Genomic DNA, 13705 nt, shown 5'->3' with positions numbered 1-13705 from the left:
ATCATGCTACTATAAAGACACATGCACATGTATGTTTACTGTGGCACTATTCACAATAGCAAAGATTTGGAACCAACCCAAATGCCCATCAATGATAGACTGGATAAAGGAAATATGGCACATATACACCATGGAATACCATGCAGCCACAAAAAAGGATGCGTTCATGTCCTTTGCAGGGACATGGATGAAGCTGGAAAGCATCATTCTCAGCAAACTAACACATGCACAGAAAACCAAACACCGAATGTTCTCATTTGTAAGTGGGAGCTGAGCAATGAGGACACATGGACACAGGGAGAGGAACATCGGACACAAGGAGGGGAACATTACACACTTGTCGTCGGGTGGGGGGGGCCAGGGAAGTGGGGAGGGATAACATTAGGAGAAATACCTAATGTAGATGATGGGTTGAAGGGTGCAGCCAACCACCATGGCACATGTACTCCTATGTAACAAACCTGCACGTTCTGCACATGTACCCCAGAACTCAAAGTACTAAAAAAAAAAAAAAAAGAAATTCACCCATGTTATCTAAAAAAAAAAAAAAGAAAGAAAATAGAAAGCAAAAAGGTGGAGAGTTGAATTTGAAAGCAGAGAGCAGCAAAAGATAGAAGCACTGAGAGGCTCTAAAGTTAGGAAGTTTTGCTGGAGAGGCAAGTGCTATAATTTCTAGACTGTTCTCCATCTTACCTAACTGAATACAAAGCTCTTCTTTGCTTACAAAGGATTAAGTAGGAAAGGATGGTACTGCATCTGAGGCATGGTTCATTCTCCAACCAAAGTCACTTTCTTTTCACTAATGACATGGTAATGACTGTGTTCATCTTGAAATTACACCACAGAAATCAGCCCTCTTCCCACTGTTCTGACCACATGATAAATGTATTAAATGTACTGGGCAGTAACTCATGCAGTATATTCTCTTCAAGGCTTATGCAGGCATTAACTCAATCTTCACAACAATTCCATGAGCTAGGAACTATTCATATCCCCATTTTACAGAAGACCGACACAGACTCTTCCTAACCTATTCTGTGGAAGCCTGTTTATCACTACAAAGGGAAATCTTGGCATTGCAGAGAAGGGAAGTAGGTACCAATGCAATTACCAGAAATAGGCTCAAATTGTGCAGACTGTCTTGATAAGCGATGTGTGAAGTGAAGATGGGATGAAGCAAGCCTTAATCCTCATCCTAAAGGACCCCTTTTTATCTTATACAGGAGGAAATGTGACTCCTGAAAAAAGAAATTCTGAGTAAGTAGAAGTTTTGAGAAAATGAATCTAATCTCTAACTCTCTGGAGATCTAGTTATATTCATTTCATAGACATTCAACTTGAGAGTTTATAACTATCTTCTCAGACTTATCTGGATCTTTCCACTCTTTCTCTAAATAGGTATCTTTATTATTTCAGGGAGATGGTCATATTATGACTCAATCCTGGGTGTCAACCGCCTATGACAGGTACTTTCGTGGAGCTTTGGAAGCTAGACCAGGTGTCTGTGGGACATCATACAGGCTTTGAGACATTATTTTCTAGTGCTGATATATTTTCATTCCATGGCTCAGTCTCTTAATCATTTTCATACTCTTTCTATGAGTTCAACAAACCAGAGAGACAATCTATACATTTGCAGCCATAAGCTCCCGATAAAGCAAACTTTTTGTGGGGAAGTGGGGGAGTGTAGGATGGTAGTCATCTATGCACGAAGAAATTCTGGCATCAGTTTTTGTAATATTTTAAGAAATTCCAGGGTGCAGAATGGACTTAAAGGATTCAAAGTGACGGAAATATAGAATTTAGGATATAACACCAAAGGATCAGAAGTCTAAATCCATCTCTAATCATGAACTATTATGAAACTGGTAGCCTAGGACAATTTCTTTATAACTGACATGAGACAGACTATCTTTACTCTCACACTCTGCCAACCCTATCCTCAAAACGTGGCTAATTCAGAAAATCTCCATAAGAGCAGAAGAGAAAGATAATGCATTAAATAAGGAACAAAGGGATGGTGGGATGGGACTGGAAAAGGATAGGAAAATTAAAAAAATAATAATAATAACTGGGAAGAAGGGAAAATTTACAAAAAGAGAAAACGAAAAAAAGGAAGAAAGAAGGGAGTAGTAAATGTTAGTATAATATAACCAATGAAGGAAAGAACACAATTACAGCCATTCATGTATTTAACAAAGACTTATCAAGTATTTATTATATATCATATATCATATTATATATCAGGCACTGAGGCTTAAAGGCCTTAATGATCCACAGTCTAGTTGGGTAAATAAATACATAAAGGTATAATTATAGCACCATATTACAGAGATACACACAAAATACCCTGGAAATACAGAGAAAAGAAGAAGTCACTCTGTCAGAGGCAGGGTGAGAGGAAGAACATAAACAGATCATATTTACTCACTGACATTTACACACAGTCAAATTCATTCTAGATTTATCTGATTTCGCCTTCTGAGAGAGAATTCTGTAACTCGCCCCTCCTTCTCTTCTTAATCTGGATAAGACCTTCTAACTTTTCCACTTCTACCCTGTAATTCTGATTAAAGTGACAATTCCTAGAGTAACAGTATTATGGAAGCCAGAGGCAATTCTGGATAGCTGATATTTTACCACATACACAAAAAAGCCACTATTAAGTTATTACAAAGAACATGTTAACATCATCTTTTAAGTTAATACTGATAAATAGCCAAGAAGATGAAGTTTTAATTTCTACTTTTCATGGAGTACAGTGGTGCAATTTCAGCTCATTGCAACCTCAACCTGCTGGACTCAAGCAATCCTCCTCCCTCAGCCTCCCAAGTAACCAGGGCTACAGGTGCGTGCTACCATGCACCACTGATTTTTCATTTTTTGTAGAGAAAGGGTTTTGCCATGTTGCCCAGGCTGGTCTCAAACTCCTGGGCTTAAGCAATCCTCCCACCTCCACCTCCCAAAGTGCTAGGATTACAGGCATGAGCTACCGTGCCCGGCCTCAAATTTGATTTTTATATTCTACTAGTTTGATCTACTAGATCAAAGTTAAACATCTTACATAAATGACTAATAGGGCTAAGTGTTAAATGTTAGTGTTTAAGAGTACAGATTATAAAGCCCGACTGCCTGGATTCATAACTCATCTTCATCACTTACCGGCTATGTGACCTTAGGCAAGTTAATTAACTTCTCTGAATGTAGGTTTCTTCATTTATAAAATGGGGATTAATAGCAGTTCCAACTTGTGGGTTATTTTAAAAATTAAAATACATAAAGTAGTTACTAAATGAGAACACCTCTCTATTCTTATAATAGAAATGTGTAAAATTTTTACTATACAACTAAAGAAACTGTTGGTAAAAATTGATGTCTAAATTATATAATAAAGGACTATAATTTAAAATTTTTAATGAGCTTACTTTTAATATAGTGAGTTATACTTTGATATTTTTGTTTAGAAAATCTGAGGCACTGTTTATGCTACCCAATTAGATTTCCGACTGAGGTAAATACAGATTTAAGGAACCTAATGGATGTAAATAATCTGTACTAATTTGACATACAATACTCACATCAAAATCAATTTCTTAAAATTTTTTTAGCTTTGTTTTTGGGAGCATAGCATATATCAATTCCATAGATTCCAATATAAATATGGATATAAATGGCACCCAGCACCTACCACTATGGCTAAACGACATGTGCTTTTCTCACTGAAAATTAAAGAAAAGCCTGAGCATGGTGGCTCACACTTACAATCCCAGCACTTTGGGAGGCAAGGCAGGCAAGCGACTTGAGCCCAGGAATTCGAGACCAGCCTGGGCACCATGGCAAAACCCCGTCTCTACTAAAAATACAAAAAATTGGCCAGGCACATTGGCACACACCTGTGGTCCTAACTACTGGAGAGGTTGAAGTGGGAGGATCATTTGAATCTGGGAGGTGGAGGTTGCAATGAGCCAAGAACACGCCACTGCACTCCAGTCTAGGCAATAAAGCCAGATCCTGTCTCCAAAAAAAAAAAAGAAAAAAAAGAAAAGAAAAGAAAAAAAGAAAGAAAAAAAATGTACTTTTACTTTAGGATGAAGTGGTATCAGAAAAACATAACTAGAGTGGACACATTCTTGTTAATTCACTAAGAATCAGTCTAAGGGTAAGTTTTCCCAGTGAGATTTAAATTAAAATAAGTCAGCAAGTCAATTAATACTAAAATTATCTATAAATGGTAACATTGTTCTATTTATAAGTTACTACTAAAACAACAAACCACAATGCTTCCTTTTATATTTCACTGTACCTGATAGTACATTTTATTATTCTATTACTGCTTATACCATTGTCAACCTATTCCATCAGCAAGTCCTCATTTATTAACAAAAACATAGCAGATGCACAGATAAATGTCTACTCAATGGGCAATCATTCTGCTAACAAGAGTAACTGGTCATGCATGAATCACAGCTTGCTATTTAAACAAAGAAGGATATACTGGGGAAATGCTCACTTAGCACACAATGTAGACAACTATATTATCCTGTTACTGTAATTATGCAATCATAGTAAAACTTGAGTTTTCTGAATCTTCCAAAGTCTCATTTAAAAATAATTTATGGCCAGGCACAGTGGCTCATGCCTGTAATCCCAGCACTTTGGGAGGCCAAGGCGGGAGGAACACTTGAAGCCACGAGGTCTGAGACAAGCCTGGGCAACAAAGGAGACCCTATCTTTTTTTTTCTTCTTCTTCTTCTTTTTTGAGAAGGAGTCTCGCTCTGTCACCTAGGCTGCAGTGCAGCAGCACCATCCTGGCTCATTGCAACTTCCGCTTCCTGGGTTCAAGCGATTCTCCTGCCTCAGCCTCCCAAGTAGCTGGGATTACAGGCACCTGCCACCTCACCCGGCTAATTTTTGTATTTTTAGTAGAGACGGGATTTCGCCATGTTAGCCAGGTTGGTCTTAAACTCCTGACTTCAGGTGATCCACCCACCTTGGCCTCCCAAAGTGCTGGGATTACAGGCGTGAGCCACTGCACCTGGTTCTACAGTTTTTCTTAATAAAGAGCCATATTTTATGTCTTCAGATTAAAAAGAAAAATTGTTATGTTTGGCTAAGAACAAAAAAAAAAACCTCTGCTAACCTAAGGGGCATACAAAAGAAAAACAATAGGAACTACAGTTTTCAAGGAGGTATACTTATAAAGTAAGAAAGAGGGGAGAAAATACAGTAATTCTTAAAGTTTTTATAGTGATTGGTCAATTTAATCACTAATCTTTATTGTTAGCTGTAATTCATAATCTAAGAAATAATTATATGAAAGTTTTCTCAATTGATGTACTTTCTTCATTTCTTTCCTTTTTTCTTCTTTAGAGACAGGGTCTCAGTCTGTTGCCCTGGCTGGGAGCGCACTAACGTGGTTCACTGCAGCCTTGACGTTCCTGGCTCAAGCAATCCTCTCACCTGAGTGCCGCGAGTAGCTGGGACTACAGGTGTGCACCATCACACCCAGCTAATTTTTAAATTTTTGTAGACAGGGTTTACACCATGCTGCCCAGGCTGGTCTGAAACTCCTGGACTCAAGGGATCCACCCACCTCAGCCTCCTGAGTATTGGGATTACAGGCGTGAGCGACCGCGCCTGGCCTCAAATGATTTTCAAAAAGAGCTGGCTCAATTTACAAGTAAACAGAAATCCCCTTCCAGAGTTATCTTTACAGGAGAAAGTTTTACAGTTTTGCAGGAAATTTTATATCACTGCTGAAGCTAAATGATTTTGAGATCATTAAGAAACAGGTAAAGTGGAAGAAAAAAAAGAACTTATTATAAACAAGAATCAAAGTCAATTTTTCTTTTTCTTATCTTTGAGATGGAGTTTTGCTCTTGTTGCCCAGGTTGGAGTACAATGGCACAATCGTGGCTCACTGCAACTTCCACCTCTGGGGTTCTAGCGATTCCCCTGCCTCAGCCTCCCAAGTAGCTAGGATTACAGGCATGTGCACCACCCCCAGCTAATTTGATATTTTCAGTAGAGACGGGGTTTCACCATGTTGGTCAGGCTGGTCTCAAACTCCTGACCTCAGATGATCCACCAGCCTTGGCTTCCCAAAGTGCTGGGATTACAGGCATGAGCCACCACGCCCGGCCCAAAGTCAATTTTTCAAATTAAACTTGGTAATCTGGTAAGATATTCCTACTGCTTTTAGAGAACAAATCTTTCCTAAAATAAAATGTTCGGTTGATAATCATGTCAACTTAATAGGAAAATAATTCTTTTACCAAATATTTTTGGGGGAAGGAAACTTACAGAGTCCTACATCTTATCTCAGCTAGTTAAACGAGTAAAAAATGTTTATAATTTACAAAATCATCTCAATATTTGGCCACTTGATACTCGATCTTAGGAGGAAAATATACATGAGTGCTTTTTTCCAGGGCCTCCAAGTTGCACAACTTCAGGGCTATTAGTTACACTATATTCTTTGCCCTGGAGCTGGGTCACCATTCACATAAACTATAATATGAACCATGGCCTTTGCAGTTGTACAACCTAGCAGCCTTGGTTTTTATCTTAGAGGAAGTCAATAACCAATATACCCCTCTAAAAGTGGTACACAAGTTTCTGGACTTACCAGCAGTTTAAGCAGCCAAAACCGGGATTTATAGTAGAAAGTTTTGGTGGGGTTGATAAGGAAGAAAACCATAAATCCATAAAGGGCAAGTGGATACACATATGTGGGGATGACACTAATTGGAGCAAAGAAGCATGCCAGAAGGCTCAGGCACCACAATATCCCAAGGAATCCAGCAATCTAGTAAAGGATGGGGAAGACAGAAAGATACAGAAAATCGTTATTTTTACTTTCATCATTACTTAAAATATCTTTAATAAAACAAAAGAAACATGATTTGTTATTAAGTCAACAATCCTCTTCAAGTAGAAGATGGATTTAAGTACCCACTAAACCAGACAGCTATATAGCGAATGCAAACTATATTCATGAGGTGTTATGTCTTGCTTTGATTACCTCAAAGAGATGTTGATGAGACAAATTGCTTCTTGGATTGAGTTCAAAGATGAGTACATGGTTTACTCCAGCCTGTCTCCAACCATACGTGTTGATGCCCAGTAGAAAAAGGAATTCAATCAGAAGAAAGCCACCCCGATATATTCTTATCAAGGGCCATATACTTCTATCTGTTTCAAGTTTAAATACAGCTGAAAGAATATTAATATATTGGTTAGTTATAAAATTCATAACATCCCATGAATTAAAAATCCTTTGTCTTCATTCTCAATGATATAGTCCTGGCATAGAAATTTTTCATAAATGAAACCTAAACCTATCTATCTATCTATCTATCTATCTATCTATCTATCTATCTATCTATCTATTTATTTTTTGAGACAGAGTCTTACTCTGTCACCAGGCTGGAGTGCAGTGGCGCGATCTCGGCTCACTGCAACCTCGACTCCCTGGTTCAGGCGAGTCTCCTGCCTCAGTCTCCCTAGTAGCAGGGATTACAGGCACGCGCCACCATGCCCAGGTAATTTTTGTATTTTTAGTAGAGACAGGATTTCACCACGTTGGCCAGGATGGTCTTGATCTCCTGATCTTGTGATTCACCCACCTCGGCCTCCCAAAGTGTTGGGATTACAGGCATGAACCACTGTACCTGGCCAAACCTAGATTATTTTAAGAGCCTTATAAAGCTGCCTGTGGGTTCTTTCTCGTCTTTATTTGACTCCGCAGACTGTCACTAGAGTAATTTCCCTAAAATTTGATTTTCAGCATGTCATCCCACTGTTCCATTAGTTTTTTAGATTATAGAGAATCATGGTGAAATGGCTTAAAATCATGTGATGGGTTCTGTCAGCTGAGGATCTGGCATGACAAAACCTCTTTGGCTTCATTTACTCCATTATTAAACTGGATATAGTAATACCTACCTCACAGAGTAGCCATGAAAATGAAAAGGAACAGTACACATGAAAGTAGTGTGAAAATTTAAATGTCATATAAATGACAATAGTTAATATTTATGGAATGCTTACTATGTGCTAAGCACTGTTCTCAGTATTTTTACATAGAATAATTGGTAATTCATTTAACCATCACAATGGCTCTTTGAGTTAAAAACCATGATCTCTATTTGATTAGGAAACTAGAGCGCAGAGAGGTTAAGTCATTTGCTTAGTTACTGAGCTAAGCCAGGATTTGAATCCAGTTTTGCTCCAAAGCTCATACTTTTTTTTTTTTTTTTGAGATGGAGTCTCGCTCTGCCACCCAGGCTGGAGTGCAGTGGTGCAATCTCAGCTTACTGCAAGCTTCACGTCCCGGGTTCACGCCATTCTCCTGCCTCAGCCTCCCGACTAGCTGGGACTACAGGTGCCTGCAGCCGCACCCGGCTAATTTTTTGTATTTTTAGTAGAGACGGGGTTTCACTGTGGTCTCGATCTCCTGACCTTGTGATCTGCCCTCCTCATCCTCCCAAAGTGCTGGGATTACAGATGTGAGCCACTGCACCCGGCCCAAAGCTCATACTCCTAGGCACTACATTCTGTTGCCCATATGTCCACACAAATGTTCAATATCATCATTATTCTATGGCTCACCAGTAATTATAATGTTCAAATACTTTAGATCCCTTAGCCTCACGATTCAAATTCTTCATAATCACCAACTCACTTTTCCCAAACTTATCTCGCAGCACCCCTAAAATATTAATTCTTGACTCGCGATGAATTTTACTATCCTTTTAATAAGTTTGCTTTTCACATTTCCTTATGTTGTTCCCTGTACTTAAAACGGCCTTGTTCTTTCTCTCCACTAATTCAAATTCTACTTACTATTTAAGAGCCAGATCCTTACCTGTTCATAAATTCACTGAATCAACGTATTTGGTTTTGAGCCCACTGTATGAGAAACATTTCCATTTGGCCTAATGATTTTCCAAATAACTATAAAATTTATTGACAGTACTGCTCATTTGGAATTTAATTATATACAAGTTTTGTTTTGTTTTGAGATGGAGTCTTGCTCTATCACTCAGACTGGAGTGCAGTGGTGTGATCTTGGCTCACTGCAACCTCCGCCTCCCGCATTCAAATGATTCTCCTGCCTCAGCCTCCCGAGTGGCTGGAATTACAGGTGCATGACACCACACCCGGCTAATTTTTTGTATTTTTAGTAGAGATGGGGTTTCATCATGTCGGCCAGGGTGGTCTTGAACTCCTGACCTCAGGTGATCGGCCCTCTTCGGCCTCCCAAAGTGCTGGGATTACAGGTGTGAGCCACCGTGCCCGGCCTGTATACTAATTTATATACTTAATTAAATAACCATTTATTGCTTATCTTTGCATTCTCTGCAGTATATAGAAGATTTAATAATTTTAAAATAACAGGGTAGAGAAAGCCTTTGCTTTGGAATCAAGTACTACAGACCAGATTTCAAAACCTAGCTATGCCAAATTATTTATTTTTTTAAGTCTCTGTTTCTTTGTTGATCAATGGGCATAATATCTATTCTCATAACTTTATTAAGAAGATTAAATGTGAACAACATATATCAAAGGCCTAGAATAATGTTTGGCGCTCATTATGAGTATTCAGTATATATTAGTTTCTTTTTCCTTTTACTTGAGGAAACTTTATTCCTTCATTTGACAAGTATTGATTAGGTAGGTGCCTATTATACCCGACACCATTCTAAGAGGTAGCGATTCAGTGATGAACAACAGACAAAATACATATCTTCAGGAAATTTCTCTTCTGCATAAAGTCAGATAAGGGATTTGAAGGAAAAACAGAGTAAGGAGATAAATAATGATGTTAGGTGTTATTTTAGGTAGGGCTGGTCAGGGAAGACTCTCAGGAGATGACATTTAAGGAGATGACCTTAAGGAAATACAGAACAAAGCATTGGAATGTTTGGGGGAAGATGGCTCCATGTAGAGAAGGAAAGTACAAAGGGCCTTAAGACAGATTGCTCTAGGAAGAAAGTCAGGTTGCTATGATTGGAATAAACAAAGGTATAGTGGTAAAGAATTGGCCAGCGGCAGATCAGACAGAGCTCTGCAGTACTTTGTCAAGACTTAAGCTTTTACTCTTATGTACAAGCCTGTAGAAGGTTTTGTATATACATGGCATGACCTCATGAATTATTTTAAAGGGCTACTCTAGCTGTTATGTGAACAGACTACAAGGGAACAAGTACAAAGGCAAGATTAGTTAGGAACTTATAAATGGAAAACGATATATAGTTTTACATCCTGAATCCTAAGCAAAGACCACAGATACATTACAACAGTCAGGAAACAAAAATAACACAAATCCCAAAGAATCCACAATAAAACTACTAGAGTTAGTAAATTCATCACAGTTGTAGATCAACACACAAAATTCAGTTGTGTTCACATACATCAGCAATGAGCAATCTGAAAATGAAATCAAGAAAATAATTCTGGCCGGGTGCGGTGGCTCAAACCTGTAGACGGGTGGATCACGAGGTCAGGAGATCGAGACCATCCTGGTGAACATGGTGAAACCCCGTCTCTGCTAAAAAAAAATACAAAAAACTAGCTGGGCGAGGTGGCAGGCGCCTGTAGTCCCAGCTACTCAGGAGGCTGAGGTAGGAGAATGGCGTAAACCCGGGAGGCGGAGCTTGCAGTGAGCTGAGATCCAGCCACTGCACTTCAGCCTGGGCGACACAGTGAGACTCCATCTTAAAAAAAAAAAAGAAAAAAAAAAGAAAATAATTCTAACTACAATAGCAACTACAACAACATTCAAAAGAACAAAACATCTAGAAATAACTAACCAAGTAAGTGAAAGACTTGTGTACTACAAACTCAAAACATTGCTTTTGAGTTTGTAGAAAAGAATTAAAGAAATTAAAGTAGAAAAGAATCCTGTGTTCATGGAAAGATTTAATATTGTTAAGATGGCAATACTACCCAAAGCAATCTACAGATTTAATGCAATCCCTACCAAAATTCCAATGGCTTTTTTTTCAGAACTGGAAAAGTCAATCCTTAAATTCATATGGAATTCCAAGAGGTCCCAAATAGCCAAAACAATAATGAAAAAAGAACAAAGTTAGGGACTCATACTTTGTGGTTTTAAAACTTAATACAAAGCTATAGTAATCAAAACATTGTGGCACTGGTATGAAAACAGACATATAGATGAATGGAATAGCACTGAGAATCCAGGGATAAACCTATACATCGATGGCTGATTGATTTTTAACATGAGTGCCAACATCATTCAGTGGAAAAGAATATTCTTTTCAACAACAGTCCTGGGACAACTGGATATGCAAAAAAATGAAGTTGGTCCCTTGTCTCATGTTATATACAAAAGTCAATTCAAAACTCATCGATGACTTCAATATAGGAATTTAAACCATAAAATTCTGAAGAAAACATAAGGATAAATCTTCATGACCTTGAATTTAGCCATGGATTCTTAGGTATCACAACAAAAGTACACACAACAAAAGGAAAAATAGATAAATGAGACTTCATCAAAAATTAAAACATCAGTAGACATTATCAAGAAAGTAAAAAAAAAAAAAAGAAATATTTGCAAATCATTTATCTAATAAAGGTCTAGTATCTAGAATACATGAAGAACTCTTATAACTTAACAATGAAAAGATGAACAACTCAATTAAAATAGGGCAAAGGACTTGGATAGACATTTGTCCAAAAATATATATAAATGGCCAATGAGCACATGAAAAGATGCTTAATACGATTAGTCATTAGAGAAATGCAAATTAGAACCACAACGAGATACCACTTCATACCCATTTGGATGGATATAATGAAGAAAATAAAAATACAGAAAACAAGTGTTGGAAAGGATGTGCAGAAAACAGAATCCTCATAAACTGCTAGTAGGAATGGAAAATGGTAAAGACTCTGTGAAAAACAGTTTGGTGGCGCCTCAGAAAATTAAACAGGTACTAAACAAATCCATGTTTATGCATGTTCCTAACAGTACCATTCACAACAGCCAAAAGATAGAAATAACCCAAATGTCCATCAATGAATGAATGGATAAACAAATTGTGATACATACAAAAAATGGAATATTACTCAGCCAAAAAAAGAATGAAGTACTGATACATACTACAGCATGGATGAACCTTGAAAACATTATGCCAAGTAAAAGAAGCCAAACACAAAATACCACATATTGTATGACGCCATTTATGGACATACCCAGAATAGGAACATTCATAGAGACAGAAGGCAGATTAGTGGTTGCCAGCAGCTGAGGACAGGGAATGGAGAGTGAGGTTTCCTTTTGGGCTGATGAAAATGTCTGGGAACTAGATAGATGTGGCTGTACAACACTGTGAATGTACTTGAATGCCACTGAATTGTTAACTTTAAAATGGTTAATTTTATGTTATGTGAACTTCACCTCAAAAAAAAAATAGAAAAGGAAAAAAGTAATAAATACATCTTACGATGTCATTACTAATTCCTATGTTAGGCGCATATATATACGTAATTTTTTTTTTTTTGAGACAGAGTCTTGCACTGTCGCCCAGGCTGGAGTGCAATGGCACGATCTTGACTCACACTGCACCCTCGGCCTCCTGGGTTCGAGTGATTCTCCTGCCTCAGCTTCCCAAGTACCTGGTATTACAGGCACACACCACCACACCCAGGGAACTGTTTTGTATTTTTAGTAGAGACAGGGTTTTGCCATGTTGCCTAGGCTGGTCTCCAACTCCTGAGCTCAGGTAATCCACCCGCCTCGGCCTCCCAAAGTGCTAGGATTACAGGCGTGAGCCACCGCGCCTGGCCTAGGTATATATTTTGAACCGTTTTAGTAGTGGTGATGATAGATTTGCTCTAATATATCAAAATCTTCTAATTCTGTCTAGGTAATATCTGTGGCCATACACAAAAGAAAGCGAAATAGCCTGGTTAGGGTTCAAATATTCATGACCTTAGCAAAAGTAGTATTCTGTTCTACATAGGAAAAAAATTGCCATGAACAGAAAATGTAATCCATATTTATAAAAATCTAAACACATGTTTACCTAAGTTCTACTTGACAACATAGGAACTAGAAAAATCTCTAAGGCTTTCAGCAAATACGATTTGAATAAAATATCCTTGAACTCCACAATTTGTTAGAAAAGCCAGTAAAAACCAAAACAGCAGCAACAACAACAAAAACCTCAAGGACCTTTGTAAAACAGTAAATGCTAAAGATATATTCTTCTGAATGCAAATACTATATTTAAGCTAATGAACTCATTTACTTTCAAAATGATTCAAAAAACAGGGACCAGGCCTGGTGGCTCCTGTAATCCCAGTGTTTTGGGAGGCCAAAGTGGGAGGATCACAAAGAGTTCAAGACCAGCCTAGGCAATATAGTGAGACCCTGTCTCTACAAAAAAGTTAAAAAATTAGCCAGGCATGGTGCTACTGCATGCTTTTATTCCTAGCTACTCAGGAGTCTAAGGCAGGAGGATCACCTGAGCCCACGAGGTCTAGTCTAGGCTCCACTGAGCTAGGATGGGGCCGCTGCACTTCAGCCTGGGCAATAGAGAGAGACCCTGACTCTGAAGGAGAAAGTTTCAAAAAGCAAAAAGCAATTTTAACTGTTAAGTCAAGTTATTCATCAAAGATCCAAAACTTTCAATTGCAAATAAATCTAAAACCTAAGGGCATATATAAG

General features: G+C 38.2%; 1 protein-coding gene across 3 annotated transcripts in view; it reads right to left on the bottom strand.

The window, feature by feature from the left end:
* XPR1 (xenotropic and polytropic retrovirus receptor 1) overlaps nt 1–13705 on the bottom strand; it is a 257324-nt gene that overhangs the window by 51372 nt on the left and 192247 nt on the right. For all 3 annotated transcript variants that reach the window (XM_045399533.3, XM_045399577.3, XM_074027870.1), the window contains 2 exons: nt 7025–7215; nt 6629–6808 (listed from right to left, as the gene is read on the bottom strand). In XM_045399533.3, the coding sequence (XP_045255468.1) occupies nt 6629–6808; nt 7025–7215 (371 nt within the window). The remainder of the gene's footprint in view (nt 1–6628; nt 6809–7024; nt 7216–13705) is intronic.

This window comes from Macaca fascicularis, chromosome 1 (assembly GCF_037993035.2).
Source record: "Macaca fascicularis isolate 582-1 chromosome 1, T2T-MFA8v1.1".
Classification (NCBI taxonomy): Eukaryota; Metazoa; Chordata; class Mammalia; order Primates; family Cercopithecidae; genus Macaca; species Macaca fascicularis.
This window is presented reverse-complemented; position numbering and strand designations above follow the sequence as displayed.